Source organism: Candida jiufengensis (genome assembly GCF_024610255.1).
Source record: "Candida jiufengensis strain CBS 10846 chromosome Unknown scaffold2, whole genome shotgun sequence".
Lineage (NCBI taxonomy): Eukaryota > Fungi > Ascomycota > Pichiomycetes > Serinales > Debaryomycetaceae > Lodderomyces > Lodderomyces jiufengensis.
The window spans coordinates 507,555-529,602 of NW_026261561.1; the positions used below are offsets into that span (position 1 = coordinate 507,555).

At 28.0% G+C, this 22,048-nt stretch overlaps 9 protein-coding genes across 9 annotated transcripts; 5 read left to right on the forward strand and 4 right to left on the reverse strand. All coding sequences in view use genetic code 12, as the record gives it.

Moving 5' to 3' along the window:
- Window positions 1–1,460: 1,460 nt before the first annotated feature.
- On the reverse strand, window positions 1,461–5,090 carry KGF54_003305 (uncharacterized protein; the record flags this gene model as incomplete). The annotated part of the gene is made up of 1 exon (XM_051763879.1): window positions 1,461–5,090. One exon carries the CDS (start codon window positions 5,088–5,090, stop codon window positions 1,461–1,463), a length of 3,630 nt encoding a protein of 1,209 aa, XP_051619365.1.
- A 1,114-nt stretch (window positions 5,091–6,204) lies between these two features.
- Window positions 6,205–9,045, reverse strand: PHM7 (Phm7p; the record flags this gene model as incomplete). Its single annotated transcript, XM_051763880.1, has 1 exon — window positions 6,205–9,045. One exon carries the CDS (start codon window positions 9,043–9,045, stop codon window positions 6,205–6,207), a length of 2,841 nt encoding a protein of 946 aa, XP_051619366.1.
- A 3,092-nt stretch (window positions 9,046–12,137) lies between these two features.
- On the forward strand, window positions 12,138–12,974 carry KGF54_003307 (uncharacterized protein; the record flags this gene model as incomplete). Its single annotated transcript, XM_051763881.1, has 1 exon — window positions 12,138–12,974. One exon carries the CDS (start codon window positions 12,138–12,140, stop codon window positions 12,972–12,974), a length of 837 nt encoding a protein of 278 aa, XP_051619367.1.
- Window positions 12,975–13,139: 165 nt separating this feature from the next.
- Window positions 13,140–13,809, reverse strand: KGF54_003308 (uncharacterized protein; the record flags this gene model as incomplete). The annotated part of the gene is made up of 2 exons (XM_051763882.1): window positions 13,140–13,619; window positions 13,759–13,809. 2 exons carry the CDS (start codon window positions 13,807–13,809, stop codon window positions 13,140–13,142), a joined length of 531 nt encoding a protein of 176 aa, XP_051619368.1.
- Window positions 13,810–14,311: 502 nt separating this feature from the next.
- On the reverse strand, window positions 14,312–15,704 carry KGF54_003309 (ribosome biosynthesis protein; the record flags this gene model as incomplete). Its single annotated transcript, XM_051763883.1, has 2 exons — window positions 14,312–15,615; window positions 15,683–15,704. The coding sequence occupies 2 exons, from the start codon at window positions 15,702–15,704 to the stop codon at window positions 14,312–14,314; spliced, it is 1,326 nt and encodes a 441-aa protein (XP_051619369.1).
- A 457-nt stretch (window positions 15,705–16,161) lies between these two features.
- Window positions 16,162–17,301, forward strand: VMA5 (H(+)-transporting V1 sector ATPase subunit C; the record flags this gene model as incomplete). Its single annotated transcript, XM_051763885.1, has 1 exon — window positions 16,162–17,301. One exon carries the CDS (start codon window positions 16,162–16,164, stop codon window positions 17,299–17,301), a length of 1,140 nt encoding a protein of 379 aa, XP_051619370.1.
- A 383-nt stretch (window positions 17,302–17,684) lies between these two features.
- KGF54_003311 (uncharacterized protein) lies at window positions 17,685–18,503 on the forward strand (the record flags this gene model as incomplete). Its single annotated transcript, XM_051763886.1, has 1 exon — window positions 17,685–18,503. One exon carries the CDS (start codon window positions 17,685–17,687, stop codon window positions 18,501–18,503), a length of 819 nt encoding a protein of 272 aa, XP_051619371.1.
- Window positions 18,504–18,990: 487 nt separating this feature from the next.
- KGF54_003312 (uncharacterized protein) lies at window positions 18,991–19,317 on the forward strand (the record flags this gene model as incomplete). Its single annotated transcript, XM_051763887.1, has 1 exon — window positions 18,991–19,317. One exon carries the CDS (start codon window positions 18,991–18,993, stop codon window positions 19,315–19,317), a length of 327 nt encoding a protein of 108 aa, XP_051619372.1.
- A 1,877-nt stretch (window positions 19,318–21,194) lies between these two features.
- Window positions 21,195–21,845, forward strand: OPI3 (bifunctional phosphatidyl-N-methylethanolamine N-methyltransferase/phosphatidyl-N-dimethylethanolamine N-methyltransferase; the record flags this gene model as incomplete). The annotated part of the gene is made up of 1 exon (XM_051763888.1): window positions 21,195–21,845. One exon carries the CDS (start codon window positions 21,195–21,197, stop codon window positions 21,843–21,845), a length of 651 nt encoding a protein of 216 aa, XP_051619373.1.
- Window positions 21,846–22,048: the final 203 nt, after the last annotated feature.

A 22,048-nucleotide genomic window follows, 5' to 3' on the forward strand; every position in this document is an offset into this window, starting at 1 on the left:
ATAATTTGAACGTTTTGCAAAATTATTGGTTCTTTGTCCATCACACGTCCGCTAGAACTCTCCAGAATCATTGTCGGTAACAGAGGCAGGTTTATGAGTATCACGAAACTTATTAAGTCCTTTCTTTCTTTATTTAACGAGTTTATTTGATAAAAATGGCTATTAAACTATCTATGGCTATTTCTCCATCAATTTGTAGTAATAATCAACCAATTTTTGATGTAATAATTGTTGTAGCTAAAACTTTAGATCCTAGATTCACCCGATGCTGATTTACTTGCCTTTGAAGAAGCTGGAAAATCTTTTCATAACTACTTTCAATTTTCTGCGAACCCGAAACAATTCCAACAAAAGCTGAGATTATCTTACTCCCGTGACTCTTCTAATACATTCAAACTATCCCAAAAATTGCTTTTTAGCCTTTCATAGTTGTTGAGTCGAAGTTTAAAGATGTATATGATCACCTTCCCGAATTTGTACCTTTGCTAAAATCTTTAAATTTGCCGGTTTTTAGTGAATTGAAGAATAAGTAAGTAAATAAAAGGCAGTCATAATTGTTTGCCGTACTTATTTGCCATCATTTTGATATAGCATTGATGTAAAATTGAAGTCCTTGTCGTAGTTGTTGAACTAATGAAGTACATAAAGTAAGAATTTCATGATTTTAATTCTGAATTTGATAAACTAATCAGTAGAGTTTGTGTCGTGTCGTCGATCATTGAAATAATTCACAAAAACTTGACATTATAGGAAAATGCATCGGTGACTTGCAAATACTTTTGTTTCAAATATAGTAATGGCTAGAAGGGTTGTGATTTGGTCTTTGATCTGTGTTAGTTCAAGCTCATATAAGGTTTTCAATTGAAATTATTGATTCCATTATTCCTCCAACACTGACTAAATTTATATAAATTTGCAGCTAAATAACGCAAATCAAGTAAATTTCAATTAACTAATTGACTACGATGAACACAATTGTAAACTTTTCAGATTCCAGATCAGATCCCAGGGGCCCATTGTACCTTGAATCTAGATTAGATCAGTTTAAAATCTTAAATATAACAACAACAGAACTACAATACTTACAAAATCTAGATAATAGATATGTTAAATCTAGATTTGAGATCATCAGATCCATCTACAACATTACACCAATACTTACAAAATCTAGTTATGCAATATCAGAGATACAACTACACAATACTCAATTTGGGCTTGAGATCCCAGTACCGCCGTAAATCAGATCCCAGTTACAACATTACTACAATAGTTAAACTCATTTGAGATCCGATGAAAACTTGGATCGAGATTTGAAACACTTCCAAACTGCCATATATTATCGACTACAAAGATAGAGAATTGTTTTAAAATTAATAAGTTGAGAAATTTTGAGAAAAATAAGTAAAAAATTTAATAAATGAATATATAAATCATTATGTATTATCATGTATTTATCATTATTAAGTATTATTAAACATTTCCTTTTGAGAAGCTTCAAAATTCAAAGCTTGATTTTTAAAATCATCAAGTGAAAAAATTCTATTTTGATTTGAAGTTTTCAAGTAATCAAACAAGTATTTGAGTGCTGGTTCAACTCTGTAGTCAAAAGTAAACATTCCTCTATTAAAATCAAAATCATATGAATGGTTTATATTTGTCAAGTATTCTTCTTTTACATTTTGATTGTTTTCATATTTTGATCTATATTGTTGAATTCTTACTTTTTGACTATGATTTTCATGTTCTATCATCTTCTTGAATGTATTGGTTTTGGCACTTATATGATTACAAAACTCAATAAGCACCGGGTAGTTGTAAATATTGACAATTGTGTTGATACTAAAATTACTAATCATAACTTCCTTGAAATCGATCTTCGGATGTTTCAACATTGCAATGTCTCTTATAGATTCCTTACCGAAATCATGATCAGCTTTTATAGATTCAATATATTTCTCACCTTGTTTTAAAACTGTATCAGCAGACATATAATGAGATAATATTTGTTGTCTTGAATTGAAAAACTTAACTACTCTAACCAATTTAGCCGCTAAATTTGATAAGAAATGGAATTGAGTTTCATCTTGGATTTCATCTCTCAGAAAATCAAATAATTTATAATCTAGATCAAATTGTGGATATATTGTATTCCAAGTATCAACTAAAAAAGTACCTCTTATTATAGGAAATACATTCGCTAAAGCTTTAGCAACAGCAATGTAAAATAAATAAAATGCTCTTTTCAAAGGTGTCATATCTCTCCCAATTGAAATTGCATGACTTGGAATTATAGTTAACCATTTATTAATTAATTCATAAAATAATGAAGGTGAAAAATATTTTATACTTTGTGAGTGACCATGCAAGTTATTCTTTGATTTATAATATTGATCAATGTACAAAAATCTTGGGTACAAGTTTTCACTTAAATCTTTTAGAAAGTTTTCAAATTCAACAAAATATTTCAAAATATATCCATTACTTGAAGACGTTAAATTTGTATTATAATTTATAAACTTCTTAAAAATTAAGAAATTTTCACTTAACTCAAGCAACACATCAAATTTATAATCAGGTATAACACAAGCAGAAGTATGATTTCTTAAAGCATGCAAAATGAAATTAATTGAAGGACCAACATTTTGTATAATTTTATATTCATTAAGACAGTTCCATAGTAATGATGCAGAACCAGCATGGAACAAAATCCCAGCTTTTGCACTTGCTTGAGAATGTAAGAACAATGACCATCCAGCGTACCATGATATTAAAGTTGTACCTTTAATTTCAGAACTTCCAACAGATTCTCTTAATTCTTTAATAAGTTTACCAAAATATGAATATGATTTTTTTGTTAAAATTTCTTGAATTTTGGGTGTGAAACAAGTAACACTACTACTTGATGTAATGGAATGATTACAAACTTTTAATATAACATTTAATGCTCTATCCAAAAAAAGTGAAAAGAATATATTTTCCAAATTAAATGCTCTGTTATAAACATCTCCCCATAATTCTTTACTATTTTGTTTCAACCATTCTGGATTTGTTTCCAGTAATGGCATTTCAAATTTGTACTTCGTTTTACTTTTCAGAAACAACGGTTTATAATGATCAGGATGTTTCAAAACTTTAAAAGTAGTGGTTGATATGAGTGCATCAGGTAATGGTTTGCCAACAATCGTTCCATCAAGTGAATCAAAACTATGATCTGAATTTTTTTGATAAATATCTATACCAAAATGTTGAGCAAAAATAGATTGTGATTGTTCAAAACTATCAACTGAAATAGCATCAGAATCAATAGATCCTTTTTTGATTAATGTTGGATCAAATTCTTTTTCGATATCAACAGTTGAAAGTTTTCTTTTCTTGTTGGTTGAAATAGGTTGGTTATCCATATAACTATCGGAAAAATATAATTCATGACGACTTGTTGATATTTTTTTAATAGAATCTCTATAAACTGCTAAATTCAAATCTTGATCCATTATAGGTACTTCCAAAAACACAGATAAATCTTGATCTTTTGAAAATTCAAAAATATTTGGTGGAGACTTTGTTGTACCATTTTGATTAGGAATATAAGAAGGTTCATAATTTGTGAATAATTGTATTGTATTATTGGGAGTTTCTGAGTATGGTGAAGAATCTAGTGATGACATTGATTGATTGTTGACTGGTGGTGTAATAATTGAACCCATGTTTGCAAATAATTCTGGTGATTCCGGATTTAATAAAGATACTGGAGTTTTTCCATTGTTTTTCAAAAAATCAGATGATTTTTTAATGTCTGAGCCTAAATAGAGGATATTAGGATTAGATGAAACATCACTTTCGGGTTTAGACTCTTCTTGAGTAGACTTGGATTGAGTTTGTGGTAATGAATCTTCAGGTTTGATCTTCTCAGCAAATGATTCTTTAGCCCCAGGCCCATTTGATGGTCGTAAATTGTATGAACTTTGTAATGATTGATAATTTTCAGGTTTTTCAGATGGTGGAGTTGGGTGATTTAAAGATGAAATCTCTGATTTTACGGATGGTTTGTTGTTTAATGATGATAAAGGTGGATTCAATGATGTAGGATTTGTAATTTGATTTGTGGATATTCGACGTATAGTATCCAGACCATTTCCATGATAATTTAGATTTAATTCTAGTGGTTGTTGTAGTTGTGGATGAGGTTGATATTGAGGTTGATACAGTGGTTGTGGTTGTGGTTGTTGTTGATGCTGTTGTTGATGTTGTTGAAGTTGTTGGTGTTGTTGATACAATTGTTGATGCTGTTGTAAAGATGCAAATGAGCCGTTTGGACTCTTTCTTGATATTTGTTCATTATGTAGTAGTTCCTCTTGTCTTGGATTATAAATATTTCCAGTTGGGTAGTTATAGTCATTATTGATAGGAGTTAATGAAGGTTCTTTTAAACTCGATGAGTATTCATTCGATGTTCCACCATTTTCTTCCATAGATTTTTTCATATTTTTATGTCTTATTTTCTCGAGTTTATCTTTTGGAAAATCCAAATAACCACATCTATAATTTTTTTTAACACAATTATGACAAGATGGTAACTCTTCAGTACATTTTATTCTTTTTTGTTTACAATTTGGACATCCATCACGAGAATTTTTATGAGTTCTTCTACTTTTCCTTTCTTTTAACTTGGATTCAGTAAGTAGTTGTGTATGAGCCGTGGGCATATTTGGTTGAAATAAATGTAATGGTTGATGATGCTGATGTTGATGTTGAGGCTGATGTTGTAGTGGCTGATTATTGTTATGATGATGAGGTGGTATCATAGGACCTTGAGGTGGTGGTTGAGGTGGATGAGGTTGTTGATGATGAAGATGTGGAGAATAATGATTTGTTGGATGTGGTTGATTTAAAGGATGATGAAAAGTCAGTGGAGGTTGAAATTGTTGATGTAAAGGAGGTAATATTGGGGGAAGATCAGATCTTTGTTGTCTATGATTTAATAAAGGTGGTTGAGGTTGTAATTGTTGTTGATCGTGCGGTCGAAATATATTATTCGAATTATAACTATTATTATTGTGATTATGACTTAAATTATCATTGTTTGGAGACATGTTGATTCATTTATAATTTTTAATTAGTTGCTATAGTAGGTTTTGCAGTATTAAACACAGTTTTAACTAGTTATCTTGAACTAATTTCTTTAGAATATTCTATGATTTTGATTGAAAAAATGAACAAAAAAAAAAAGTAACTTGATAAATAAATTATTATAACACAAATGAAAAGAACTGAATATCTAATAGATGAAATGGATGAATAAATGTATTAATGAAATTTTAAAAAAAGTATCAATGTTGAATGAATATTTAGACTAAACTAGTTCTATAAATTAAATTTTTAGTCGTATTTCTTAATTTTAAATTATGGAATTTTAAATTTAAATAATAATAATCTTTTTGATTAAATTTATTTTTTTTTCTTTGTTTTAATTTACTTGAAATGCTACCAATCACGTTGATTTTTTTATTTTTTTTTTGGAGTGGACGCAGTTAAGAGATTTGTTTAAACACGGAAACACAAAATCTATATATTTCTATTAAACTACAACTTCATAGATTTAGACAGAAACACTTCATATCGATAGAGAAATTAGATCTCGTGTCTGATAGATCTTTATGTCTTGAAACCAACAAGCTTGTTTGGGAAAATAGGGGTCAAATGTCGGTATAAAAAATGACGTATTTTTTTTCAATTTCGTCATACATAAAATTTCGTAAGTTAAATAAATTATTATAACTACAATTACCCCTTAATTTAAAGTTGTTATATAATAAATATTCTTTTTGACAGTTTATAATATATCAAATATTAATATTTTCTTAGCAAAAGCTACAAAACATCAGGTCTAGATCAAAACTCTACGAAGGTTATATGAATTAAAAATTAAACGAATAAATTATTAATAAACTATAAACAATATAAAAATTATATTTAACATGTAATAATACCGAGTTGGAAAATTTAAAGAAAAATTATTAAATTAAATTAAAATGTGATAAATTGAAATTATTAATTATTATGAAAAAGCAATATACCAAAGTATGAACCAAATTATTGAACAACTTCTGGGTAGAAGTCACCAATAATTAATTTTTTTATCTTTTTTGTTCATTTTTTTTTGAATACAAAAATCATTAAAAAACAAACTAGACCCACTAAGAAAACCTAAACTCTAATAGCTTCTTCATAAGTAGGAGGAGGACCAGTAAATACAATTTGACCCTTATCATTATAAGTAGCATTAGAATCACTAACATCAACACCATTTTTCAAAGCTTTGTTTATTTCAATTTCAGCTAATCCCATTGGATCTTTTGCAATCCATATATGAGGTTCTTCTGCAGAAACTGCTGGATCATCATAAGCATGTCTTATAAATTCTGAATTATATTCAATATAATTAAAATATGAATTTGGCATTATATTTCTTATCATATCAAAAGTTTGAGATTTAGGTTTGAAAAAGATTTTTAACCATGATATTCCTTTACCTGGTGCACCTGCTACACCTTTTGCTGCACCTTCTGCAGTATTTAATGGACCATTATGACCACCTGCTTTTTCTGGATCAGCACTATTTGGTTGTTGATTATCAAATGGACCAGTAGCTGATTTAGCATCTCTACTAAATTCTTTTTCACTATCAATTTTACCAACTTTTGTATCAATAGCTGAAGAATCTGATCCACGATGATCATATACAGTTGAACCACCATCGATTGCTGAAGCTGTACGTGGTGAAGTTGCAGATTCTAAAGGATTTCTATATGGTACAACTTGATCTTTTATATCAGCACCATTTAATCCCAATTGATTACCACCTTCCCAATAATTTTTACCTTCAGTTTGAATTTCTTTATAACCTTGATCATACATTGGATAAGTATATGTTGAATCACCAGCTGCATATTTAATAGCTGAAATTGGTACTGCATAAGAGACAGTTAAAAATCTTCTTTGCATCCAAAATTTAGCAACTATTGTAACAATGATTATAACAGCTTCTAATGCTACACAAGCCCAATTTTTAGTAAAAACAAATAATGCAGTAATCCATAATTGAGCCAAGAATAAACCAGTAAATAATTGGAATAATGAATTAACATAATTTTGACCTCTTGCATCGACTTGACTTGGTTTCATAACATAAACAAATGTATAAATATAAGCAAAATAGAATAAAATGAAAGCAATTGCTGTAAAACCCAAGATTAATGGAGCAATAACAGAATAAGATAATGCAATAACTGTTAATAATTGGAAATTTGGATATAATACTTGGAAACCAGGTTGTCCTAAAGTGTTCCATCTAACCCATTTTTGTCTTGGAGTACTATCTAAAACTCTACCTAATATTTTGGATAAAATTAATGGAACTAATTGTAACAATACACCAGAACTAATAGTTAAACCTTGTAAACATAAATAAGAATAATAGAAATTAACTGATGGTGGGAATCTTTGAGATAATTGTTGCATAGCTGAGCCTGGATCTTTTACAATTTCTTGAGCAACTGAAGCAGCTGATGAACCTAAAGCAATAGCTAAAAATACGTTAACAATTTGAAAAGCATAAAACCAAGATTGACAATATTCATTAACTTGTTGAACTGTTAATTTACCTGAAATTCTACCCATCCATTGAATAACTGGTGGAACTAATGACATTAATATGGATAATGCAACAACTGGTAATAAACCTGTAATAACACCCATAATAACACTTGGCATATTATTTATAAATTTTAAAAATGGAACTTTTTCAGTTAAGAAATTAATATTTGAAATAGCACCAACAACAGCAACTGGAATACACCAGAAAATAATCATTAAAGTCAAAAAAGTATTTGCTAAAATACTTTTAATTCTTCTTTGCATTGGAGTCAATTGTAAATTTTTCCAAATAATATCATCAGGTGCAGCACCAGTAACACTTTTAACACCTTTAAATTCTTTATTATATGGAATAGCTTGATAAGCTTTTTGTAATTCTAATTGTGAAGGAAATTCAATGAAAACTGCAGGTAATTGTTTATTTGTTGCATATTCAGCTTGTTGTTTTGAAACAGTTTTATTTAATTCACCTAAATGTTCAGCACCATAATTTAAAGTATCAACTTTTTTACCAATAATTGGTTTTAATTTATGAGTTGGTCTTTTTTTACCATCTTTTAAATATTTATCTAAATCATCAACTGGTTCAGGTACTGGTTTTTTCTTTTTTATACATTTATTTCTTAATTTAACAGCTTTTGTAATAACTTTATTCAACGCACCTTCATATTTTTTAGCTAATTTATCTCTTTCTTCAACTTCTTTATCTAATTTTTTATAATCTCTACCATACCAAATGTTAGTAGCAGTTGGAAAATAACTTCTTAAATTATCATCAGTTAATTTTTCAGTTGATATTTCAGTAAGTAATAAGGTTCTTGAACTCAATAATGAATCATATAATGGAGTAGTTTGTAAAACATGTCTGTAAGTAGTATAATAAACTAATTCACGATAAATTAAAAACAATACAGCACCAAATAAAATCCATGATAAAAATACGTGAGCAAAAGTTCTCCATTTATTTCTAACATTAGCAATAGTTAAAATATCAAATCCTGCAACAGTTGAACCTGGTTGATTATTATTACCATTTGTTGCATTAACTGGAAACAAAATTGGCCAAGTAATAATAGCACCCAATAAACAAATACAACAAAATTCAAATAAAAATCTTAAAAAGAAATAACCATCAGTACCAGCATATTGAATAATATAAGTTTCAGGTTTTGATAATAAAGCAGTTAACCAACTAAATAGACCAGTTGAAGGTTGTTGTGGTCTTAAATCTTCTGGGACTGATTTAACAGTTGATCTTGGTTCATAAACTCTTTTTTGAGTTTTACGTATAGCAACGAATGCTATTAAAAATACAACTGATATAACTAAAGTTGGAACTAAAGTTGATACAAATTGAGATGCAGAACTATTTGATGATTGAGCATCAGACATTATTTCCTCAAAGTTGTTGTAATATCAATTGAAGTAGTAAAATATAATATTATAATGATAAATTAAAAAAAAATTGAATCTTTTAAAAAATTGATTTGAAATCTTGTTTGCTATCTAAGATGTGATTTGTTTTGATTTAGATTGTAGTATTTTGTGTAACTAGTAGTTGATAAGTTCAATTGGTTTGACCTGTCGAATCAATTGAATTTAAAAAATTGGTTGCAATTTATAGATCTAATCAAATGTTGTAAAACTTTAATTGAAAATGAAAAAAAAAAAGTTATATAAAAAGTGATCAAATAATTAAATGAAGTAACTTTTGAAATATTATATATATGATTGTTTATTTTTATAATAATAGAATAAAAAATAGTTAGTGAAGGAAATTTAAAATATTTAAACTGAAATTTTAAAAATGGTTACAAATAATATTTTAATCAATTATACATTAAAATTTATACATACATACATACATACACTTAACAAATGTTTAAAGGAACACAAATTATAAATTAAAAATAACAACTTTAAAGAAATATTCTGTAGAGATCAGCCGTGTATAGAATAATATTAATTCAATTTCAAATTTGTGTATGACTTGTGTATGACTTATTATAATATTTTATCATATTATAAAGATTATGACATAATTAAGTAACTATTATTATAAGTATTATTAGAACTTACTCCAATTTCTTAATGAAAGGAGTAAAATATGAAAAAAGCTTACTTAATTAAAGTCATCCACAAATTGGTTCAAATCATCAAACTGTAAAACATATATTTCAATAAATATTAAACTTTTAAATTGGGGATAATAATTTAAAACATCAATAAAACAAAATCAGGGTCGAACTCGAGGAAAGGTTTTTACACTAAATTATTTAAAAATCCAAAAATTATAAAATTAGCAAATATATAAATTCAAAATTTTTTTATTAGTCAATTACATCATTATTTTTTATATCAAAGATTTTCTGGTTAAATTTTTAAATTTAAAATTTCATGTGGTCTTTATTTCCGAAAATAAATTTCTTTTTAAATTCCATTAATTTTGTGTCATATTGAAGTTGAAATCAAATGTTGGCGGGAGGTTGAAAATGTTGTAGTATTGAATAAAGTGAACAGAAGAGTTTATCAAAAATCTTGCCAGCTATCCATAAATCTTGAAACTGAATCTTTCTACTCACTAACAAATCTATAGTGAGTTTCAAGATATGAGACAACTTTATTTATAAAATTAAGAATTCATATTAATTTATCCGTTAAAAACACTGGTAACACAAAACCTAAAAAGTATAAAAAGAACACAAATTCAAATTCAAAACACCAAATTATAAACTATAAAGTTCAAACAACAAATGAATCTAAGACGCGAAATCATAGAATTTGATTATTTGTGTTGTATTTCATCTTGACGATCACACTTTAAAATTTTCAATTACTTTTTTTTGAAAGCTCAAGATGGCCAGATATTCAGTCAAAACGCGTATTGTCATCAGCCAAACTTTGAGAGGGAGCACAAATAATGATTACTGACTAGCTTTGTTCGTTAAATTAACTATGAGTGTTTTATCATATGAAAAAATAGTAAATTATGTATGTAACTATTGCTTTTACAGGCTTTGAAATAATTTAAATGTATCTCGTCTATCATAAAGTTCACATCTTATCTAAATTTGCTTTTACATATAAAAAAAATATACTACAGCCTTGGGAATAAAAAGAGCATTTCTACAAATCGTAATTTGGGCTCATATTAATACACTGTACTTTTTAACTCAATAATCTTATAACGAAAATGCAACTAATTTAAAATATTTTTTTAAATTTGCTGTTTTGCTTTAAAATTAGGTCCCTGGTTTCAAATCGAAACTTTAAATTTAAGATTGAGCTTCAATTTCAATTTGAGAACTGTTTGTGCCTGTTTCACTTTATCGAAGTCAAACTCAAACTATTGGCAACATAGCCTTTCTTTTTTAATTAATACTCAACAAATCAAATATTTTTCTGTTAGTCAACATCTGTTTGTAAGTTCAATTAAAGCAATTGAGTAACTTAACTCATGTCGTTTTATGCCCCATGGGGCCAAACCTTTTTAAATTTACTATGGTAGACAGCAATTGTATTACTGTTCTTGTCATCTCAAAATTTGTCCTCGGAAAAATAAAAAAAAAAAAAGATTCGATTTCGAATTCGTATATTTGTTTCAAGACTCAAATTAGTTTGAGTTACATCATAGATCAAGGTAAACTCTATTTTAGACAATTTTTTAAGTTGGGCTTTCTTATAATATGTCTAATTGTAGAACTAATGTGAATCATGAAATTGATATTAATATTTGAGTAGTGAGCGTTTTTTTTCTGCAAAGATTGACATTTTTTCGCATCAATCTTGGTAAAAATCTGCGACCATTAATCGTGGAAAAGAATATTCAGCAAAACCATCCCCACCTGCTCTTTTCTTCAATCAGAAAAGAAATTTATACCCCCACATAAAACCTCCAATTCAGATTCAGGCACCAGATCAGATTTCGATTCAAATTTTGAAAAATAGTTGCAAAAAACTCAAAATTTACACAAATCTTTTGTCTGGTCGCGATCTTAAAGTTTAAGACAATCACCTTCTTTTAATAATTCTTTCAATTGACTACCCAATTAGGAAGTCTAGAAAGCTGTGTCTAGTCGAAACTTTGAAAAAATGACAATGTGAGGCACTAAAAGCTGAATTGCAGTTAATTACCGCATAAGGAAGTCTAAAATTGATGTCTAGTCGTAAAAAATACAACTCAGACATTAAAGTTACCCGGATATTGCAAAAGTAACCCTCGGCTATTTACAGTTTTACAGCATATTACCCAATTAGGAAGTCTAGGAAGTTTCAGTCTTTCAAGGAACGTAGACATGTATCGAAGGTGTTTTGTAATTGTCAAACGCCTCTGAATACATTTCGAATCTAATAGGTGTCATTTTATTGTTTGTAGATTGGATCAATGAATATTTTTGTAGCAATTCAAATTTCTTAAATACAATTTATATCAAGTCTAAATTTTTCAGACAGATTATTGTTTAACTTAAACTACCGCAAATACAATGAACTTATTACAAATCATCGTATTCTTGATTACCTCTTTTTTCACTGAAGTTTGTTGCTTTCAGGACTCCATTTTATCAAATGATTTTCAATTCAAAGATTATGAAGAGATTCACAACTTCATAAATGAGAACTCAAATACTAATAATATTTTACATTATCAAAACTTGAATGATTTGCAAGAAAATTTAGAAGACCTTTATACCTACAGAAATTTAACAAACTCAGTAGTATTATTTCATTTAATTGACGATGATCATTATTTAATTCCAGAAATAAATCAATACCCCACAACAAACTCAGATTCAGATTCAGGCACCGATTCGAATTCAGATTCAGATTTTGAAAATAGTGTTGCAAAAAAACCTCAAGTACCACAAAATTGGATAGAATTTTATGCAACAAATATTCAACAACTAATAGATCCAAGAGGTATAGAAATCCAAACGTTAAGTACAGTGGATAGTGTATATGCACGGGGAGAAGTTGCATACTCATTGGGTCAATTAAGAAGAGTTGCAACTGAATATGATATGAATGCTTCATTATTTTTAGGTTTAAATATATTCATTGGAGGATTAGTTGGATTTAGATTTGCACCAGAAATAGATTTTAGTAATAGTTTTTCTACATTTTATACTTGCCCAGTTACTTTTGGAAAAACAGTTGTTATAAAAGTTTATCCTTATTTAACTTATTTAAATCCTCATTATAAAAATTTAAAATGGAATAGGAAAATTAAACAATTTGCAACAGCTTTTAATTTTAATAAATTAAATAAAATTAAATTATTTACTATGACTGGATTAGAAGATGTTGAATGTGTTTACCATTGAAACATACTACTATTAGCTATATGAATTTTCAAAGTAATTAAAATATAATTAATTAACAAATGTATAAATATATAAAATTACATTCTCTTCACCCACTGCCCGAGGCATAATTTGTTGTACACAATACACTCTTCTTCTCCTCACCTGAACCCTAATTCAACCTTCTTAAATATGAACTGAAGTAGAAACACCTTCAGCAGCTTCATTCAATTGAGTAGCAACATTGACATTACTTGGTTTAATATATTGTTCAGCAATTGGCTTAATAACAGTTCCATAAATAATGTTAGCACCACCAAAACCTGGAATACCAATATATAATAAAAAGATAGTTTTAAATAAATAATAAAATGGTACCCAATATAAAATTGCACTTGACCAAAATTCCAAAACATTTAAAAATGCAAAAACAACCCAATAAGTTAATAATTGAGTATCATCTTTTGATGTTGAGGTTTGTAAAGCTAATATTGAATAATAACCTGGTATAACAAATCCGGCAATATTTGATAATAATTGACCAATTCCTCCAATATTTAAAAATATTAAGAAGAAATAAACTCCGACTAGTCCTAATACAGCATAAGATCTTGGTAAACCAGTTTGAGCTTCAAAATGATTTAATAATGGGAAACCCTTGGTGCTCTAGTCAATTGAAGTTAGTATTATGTTCTAAAGTGGTAGGTTGACAAGAAAAAGCTGCAATTGAACCCACTAATCAGTTGATTTGAGCAATGAATTTTTGACAACCACAATTTCTTCAATAAAGACAATATAAACATACTCTATCAATTTCAACTAAAACTTTTTTAATTTGATCTGGAAATCCTGCCATTGTATATAAATAATTGATGATTAAGTTTAAATAAGTGTAGTATTAAATATCAATTGAGTTTGATAATAAGATAAAAATTATTTAAGGAAGGGGGGAAGAAAAGATTATTTATTTAAATTATTAGTAGAATCTCTGACAGAAAAAATATGATGGAAAATTTCATCTTTAGATTACTACACTAATTACTACCTAAAAATAGCAAACTAAAATTATTAAGGAATATCTCGATTACGTAGTTATTAATTTTAAGAGATCGAATTTTGTAGCTTCATATGTTGATTTATGCACAATTACATTAAATTTTTTACTTTCTGTACTACTATTTCGATCTTTAATGGCACGAGACTTTTATTTCTAAACAATTGTTTCAAATATGAATTAGTATGAGAATTTGAAACTACGAATAAGAAAAGATGATAAGATAATTAATATTGCCCATGAACTTTTATTGAATCCTATATGTTCTAACCGTATTATTAAAGTATTCACCAACTTTTACCGGCTATCTTTTTGCTTTTGATTTGACACTTCCTTCAAATCCTGCTCTCTTTTTTTTATTCTGTGATGATGAATTTTTCTTTTTATCAAGAATACCAGTGAACTTTCTTAATTTTGGTTTATCTTTCCTTTTCATACCTTTACTATTTTTTCTAGCTAACAAATTTTCTTCTCTTCTTTTAGCTCTTGCAGCAACAGTATCTTTAACAACTTGTTTTCTATCTCTCCATTCAATTTCACTCTTGAGTTTTTTCTTTTCCTTTCTCTTAAGTGCTTTTTTCAATAATTTTTCATTGTCTTTCACTTTTATACCTTCAGCTTGTGATATTACTCTTTGCCATTTATCCTTTTCGGTTTGTTTATTTCTTTCCTCAGGTGTCATTGAATCTAATTTTTGTTTCTTTTTCTCTAGTTTTGTTAAATGAGCTTTTATATCATTATTTGATGGACCATTTTGTTTTCTCTTGTCTGCTGATTTACGTATTGATGATAAATTTGATGTAAGTTGAGAGCCATCCAGAAATGTTATATTACCAAATAATACTGATTTATCTTCATTATCTTCATCATCTGAGTTATCTGATTTATCTGAATCATTTTCTTCTTCCTCTTCCTCTTCCTCATCTTCCATTTCTTCATGTTTTCTCTTTTGTTGTTTTGTTAATTCTGCTTTTCTTTTACGTTCGTTTAATATTTGTTCTCTTGAACTTGGAGCTCCAGCTGCTTTAGTTCCTATTGCTTTTCTTTTCTCTCGCATACTATTGATTTTTTGCTCTAATCTTTCCTTTAGTTTTGCCAAATTTTCTTGTTTCTTTTTAGCTTCTTCTTCTGATATTACTTTACTTGCTTTTTGGTTTTTCTTATCCTTTGGTGGCTTGGTGGTAGTTTCTTCTTCTTCAACTTCTATTTCATTTCCATCATCGTCAAATATTAAATTATTATTATTATTCAAATGAAAATCATCTTCCTCAGAATCTTCAGTGATTCCATTATTGCCGACTTTTACGGGTTCTTCAATTTCCTCTTTATCAATTTTCTCTTCACTTTCTTCGTCTTCCTCAGCTTCAGCTTGTTCTTTCTTTTCTTGAGCTTGTCTTGATTTATTTTCCATTACATCTTTTGCAGTTGCATAAGAATTTAAGTATTCATCAGCATTTGATTTAACGGATTGATTAAATTTTGCCTTCTTATTACGTTTTGATTCTTCCTTTGATTTCTTCTTCTGTTGCCATTGATCTTGTGTTGCATCATCATAGAAATACTTTGCAGGTATTAATGATAATAATCCATCAAATGCAGTGGAATGATCTTTTAGTCGTTCCTTTTTCTGTTAGTATCATTTATTTGTGTTAATGCATTATATATATCTTTATACATACTTCTAATGTGTTACTCATAATTATAATTGATCTTATTCACAAGACTTATAATGATCTTCCTACTAACTTAAATTTAATTTTTTTTAATAGATGAGATATTTCTTAAGTTTTTGTGTAATATTTCGTTACAAGGTAAGATTTAAGTAATTATAGGGAGATCTGATTAATTTGAGACCACATACAACATTCAAACGTATGGAATTCAACTTCAAGCTTCAAAGAAATTGGAATTGTGCTTGAATTACAACCCAAGAATGAAAATTTACATGTTGCTCACCTAGAGAGTAATTGAAGTCCCCAAATCTAGTTTATTCAAGTCGTGTACCAATTGCTAAACGTTGATATTGTGAAATTTGTAGTTGAGAGTAACGAGATAACATTCAATATTTCATCAACTTAAATTAATAAAAGTAACCAGTTAGGTTTTGACGTATATCCAAATATCATCATCAATTGCAATTAAATTATCCATTAAATGTCAACAGGAACTCAACAAGCCGTGATAGCTGATTATTTAATACTTTCTTTACCACAATCGGCCAATGGTGAACAATATTTAGAGCAATCATTAAATAATGGAAAACAACAATTATACAACCTCAAAATTCCAGATTTCCAAAGTGGAACATTAGATTCATTAGTTCAAGAAAGCGAAGAATTAAATAAAATAGATCAACAATTAGGTTCATCCGTTGCAAAAGTTATAGATATATTGAATTCAGTAAGTGAAACCAAGAGTTCTTCCAGAATTGTTCAATCTAGATCAATTTTCGATTATATTCAAAATTTTCAATGGAACTCTTCAAAATATAGATTAGATAAACCAATAAATCAATTAGTCAAAATAATTTCAAGTGAAGCAATTACTTTAGATAATGATGTTAGATCTTCTTATCAAAATTATCAAACTGCAAAATCAAATTTTTTAGCAGCTGATAGGAAAAAGAATGGAGATTTATCAATAAAATCATTACATGAAATTGTAAAACCAGAACAATTTGTATTAGATTCAGAAAATTTAGTAACTTTATTAATTGCAGTACCTAATAATCTTGTTTCAGATTTTAAAAATAGTTATGAAACTTTAACACAATTTGTTATACCAAGATCAGCAGAAATTATTGCAAAAGATTCAGAATTTACTTTATTCACAGTAACTTTATTCAAGAAATTTCAACAAGAATTTATAAATAATGCAAGAGAACATAAATGGCATCCAAGGACTGATTTTATATATAATGATGAAATGCTTAATAATTTGAGAAAAGAATTTGATATAACAAAAGCAACTGAAACAAAACTGAAAAATGAATTAATAAGATTAAGTAAAACTGCTTATTCAGATATAGTGGCTGCTTGGTTTCATATTAAAGTTATAAGAGTTTATGTTGAAGCTGTATTGAGGTATGGTTTACCACCACAATTTGATAACTTCTTAATTAAATTTGAGGGAAGTAACTTGAAGAGTGTTGGTGATGTTAAAAAACAATTAATCAAGAAATTTGGTTATTTAGGTGGTGATGGTTATTCAAATAATACTAATTTACATGAATATGCATCTTTGGTGGATACTGATTATGAGCCATTTGTAATGTATGAATTTGAAATTGTTTAAGTTTCCTAGTTTAGATTAAATAGTTTATAAAGAAGAAATAAAAAAATCACAGACAATTGGAAATTGAACTGGTTTCATATCGTAGAATATCAAATTATTTTGATGAAAAGGTTTTAAGTTACGGATTTATGACAGATATTTGGTAGCACATTAAAAAACAATCGATGTGCAGAATTTATTACACAGTAAAAATATTGCTTTGAACTACTTATCTTTCTGTATTATTGCTTAATAATTGAAATGTTTATAAATGAAAATGCTTTATCGTCAAATTTCCTAAAACTTTTAAAATAATTCAATTCAATTATCAGTCTTTTTTTCTACAATAATCAAATTCAATTGCCAATTTTTCTTTCTACAATAATTCATCAATACCACAAGCCATGGTTTATCCAGAAAATTTTAAAGTTGTCACCAAATCATTATCAAACAATATCTTATTAGCAGCAAGTCCTTTCAAAAGATTTGATAAAATCAATTTTGGAGCTAGAATGGCTATTTTTAAATTTCCAAGTACTAATCAAGATTCAGTTATACCAAAATTAATACTTTGGAGTCCATTACCTTATTCACCTCAAGTAGTAAATGTTATAAATGAGTTTTCAGGAGTTACATCAGAATCAAATTTAGATATCGCATATGTTATTGTACCTGATAGAGAACATAATTTAGCTGCAGCATTATATAAAGAGAAATTTCCAAACACCAAGATCATTGGAATGGAAGGCATTGAAAAAGTTCCATTGGATTATACATTTAAAGAAAAAGATGGTAATAAATTAATTAGTGGTGAAGTATTAAAAGAATTGATTAATGATGAATTGATTTATAAAAATTTTGATTTTGTTTACTTACCATATCATGCAAATTCAGAATTGGTCTTGTTTGATAAAAATTCAAAAGTATTATTTGAAGCTGATTTATTATTCAATTTAGGAGTTCCTAATTTAGAACAATTTTCACCTCAATTAGGTTATCCAGAAAATTATAATCCTCATTCTGGTTTTTCATTTTTAACAAGATATTTACAACCTTATTCAAAAGTTGGTGTATTCATGTTTAATAAATTGGTCAATAATGCAAAGAGTAGAAAAGGATTGGAAGCTATTTACTCTTTAGACTTCAATACAATTGTTATGTGCCATGGAAATATTATTACAAAAGATGCTAAAGAAGCATTTAAACATGTATTTTTAAGTTAAGATGGTAAGGCTGAAATATACATGAATAGGTGACTAACCATATATAGTATTAATTAATAATTAACTTATAATATATCACTTATCTTATCAATAGATAAGTAGCTTTTAAATCTATTGTTGTCTCAAAAAGTTTATGCGATTAGTAATACTCTCCACATTATTCGATTAATGACATAATTAAATCTGAAACGTTTCTTTTTTATAATTTTAATTTTTTTGCTGCAATTTTGCTTTTAACCCCTCAATTACACTTATGGTTTCATTATGTAATTATTTCTGACTTTTATTCTACTATTAAAAATCCCTGGAGCTGTGTATAATAACTCCGCTTAATCTATAACGTAAACATCGCTTTTAGCTATTATAAATTCTCATCCCTTATTTATTTCAACTTATATAAAACCAATAGATTATCTATTTTAATCTTTTCGTTTTTACTCTCTATACAAACTAACTACTTATAAATATTCAAATACAAATTAAAACAATGCCAGATTTATTCGATAATTTTTTTACATCAATTGGTGCAAAATTCCATAATGGTCAAACAAAACGTCGTTACTCAATGGGTTCACAAGTAAATTCAGGTAAATTTTATAGTTATCATAATACTCCAAGTAATAATAATTATTGGTTACCAAGAAAATCTTCAACTACTGATGATCAAAAATTAGTTGTTTCTGAAGATGGTAAAATTACTTCAATAGATGATATCAAAGTTGGTTCAACTTCTGGAACTCAACCTATTCTTACCACTGATGATGATGATAAATTGAATAGATCGAGGTTTAGTAGTGTATCATCAGAAAACTAGCGAATACGATGTCCTTATATAGTGTTTTATATTATACATACTGAATATAGCGATAAAATGAGATCTGGTAACTTTGTAGATTTGGAATCTGAGATCAATTTTTCAAGATCCATTTTTTGAGATGAGTAATTGAAAACCTTTTGAATTGATAAACATGGGGTTTCTCCCTTGTATGTAGATTTCAATGACGAGCTTTTGCAAACAAGATTGCTTATCTTTTCTTTTCTAAAAATTTTCTTGAAAGAATAGTCGGCCGTACTACTCTACCCCTTAAGAACAGCCCCCTAAAAAACTGAGGTAAAAATGTAAGCAAAAACTTAATATCAGCAGCAACAGCTTTTTTAATTTACCTCCGATAAAAAAGCTAAATACCACAAAATAACCTTTGAGACTAGTAGATCATTATTGTAGCAAAAAAAAAAACACCAAACTGGTTAAAAAAAGCAAAAAATAAATGATCTAGCCGAGGATCGAACTCGGGACCTTTTCGGAGCTTACAATCAGTGACCTAATTTGTAAACGAAACGTGATAGCCGCTACACCACTAAACCTTTTCTTGAAAAATTTGTAGGCTGGGAGTTTTAATGGGTATAATATTAAACCCGCTTAGTACACACAAAAAGTGCTACATGGAAAGGCACTTTTATATTGCTTACTGTATAACTCTTACTTTAAATGCTTTTGGGCTCATTAAGTTATGTCAAGGTGAATTTTGCAAAAAAATGTTTTTTCTTGTATCTACCATATGAAATTATGGCTACCAAATGCGTTTATATAGAGCTTTTAAAAGGTCTCGAACACTGAAGTATTGACTTTTTGAGGTTTTGAGCTCAAAAAACAGATCGACCAAGAGGGCCACTTTGCTTACATGCAGTATTACAAAATGCACGTCGACTTAAAAGTACCACTACAATCTCCAAATTATGTACTCTTCAATGCACTTGGTCTTATTTTTGTATCTTCCAAATTGGTTAAGTAATGATGCCTTCAAGTTTGAATATTTTATTTTTTCCGCTGCAACTACCAAACGTGCGCATACGCTACCAAATCTTGTGTTAGCAGTTGGAATCGAACCTTTAAAAAGTCTAAAAACACACTTTCAATAGCAACTTAGCCACAAAGCAAAAATTAACTATATGCAGGTATCGCAAATGAGCCCTGACAATAAAATACCATTTTAAAGTGGCAATTATGTACTTCAAAATGCACTTAGTCTCATTGCTGTAACATTTAAACTCATTTACTTATGGTTTGTTAAAAATTGCAAATTTTATTTTTCGCTTGTCACTACCAAATGAGGGTACGCGCTACCAAAATAAATGTCATTAGCGGGAATTGAACTGCTCGTATGAAATTTTTTGAAAGTGAGTTGTATCAACAACTAGACTACATACCTCAATATTTGCGCATGCAGAATAGTGACACAAAAAGAAAATAGATTTGTTTAAAATTTACACAGCATATATGCATGTGATTTATTAAGTAAAACTTGTAATAAAGAAAACGTTAAAAAATAAACAATCATTATTCGAACAAATTCAAAATTCGGGAATACAAAATACAAATTCATTTGAATAGCCGACAATGGAATCATTTACTAACAAGACTTAGGTATGAGATCTATATCATAAATCGAAACCTTTCTCCACGATTCGTTGTTTCAAAGATCTAACAAGTAACACAAAAATTACAATCAGCGCTTAATGTTCTTAATGTTAAATACAACAAAAATTTTGAAACAAGCAAAAAAAAAAAGTTTTTGGGTAAATTTTTCGTCACATAAATATATTTGACAACAATTCAACTGATTTACATACAACAAACCTTGGAAAATTTTCCACATCAATTGAAACTAACCCACCAACTTATATCAAAAAATGTCATCATTATCATTAGAATTCACAACATTAACAACCGATTTAAAATATCTTATAGAAAATTTTTCAAATTACGTTCAAATAAACGATAAATTTTATTTAACAATAGCGTCAATTTCATTCAATCCAATTTTCTGGAATATAGTAGCACGAGCAGAATATAATACTCATTTTATAACAAAATTAGTAGGATCACCTAAATATGGTTGTTATTTATTAGCTATTACTATATTCAGTTTAGGTATTTTACGTGATTCAATTTATCATGATTTATTAATTTCACAACCTACTTTCCAACCATTAATTGATTCATCAATTATAAAAGCATTAGCTATATTGTTATTTGGATTTGGTAATATTTTAGTAATTTCATCAATGTGGGCACTTGGAGTAACTGGAACTTATTTAGGTGATTATTTTGGTATATTAATGAATGAAAGAGTTACTGGTTTCCCTTTTAATATTAATGATAATCCAATGTATAATGGATCTACTTTATGTTTTTTGGGTACTGCTTTATGGTATGGAAAACCAATTGGATTAGTTATTAGTGGTTTTGTTTTTGTTATGTATAAAATTGCTTTATTGTTTGAAGAACCTTTTACTGCTAAGATTTATGCTAATCGTGATGCTGAAAAGAAAAATATATAAGTTTGATTTAATGTTGCTTGACTAAAAAAAAGACGTTAATTAAAATATTCAATTTGTATATAGAACATTAAATTAATATATAAATAAAAGTATGATCGTTAAAATACTACGAAATCAATGTAGATAAGAAAAAGAAAGAATGAATATTTATTAAAACTATAAAACCGCTGATAAATATGCAATACCCGAAGAACAAAGCCCAA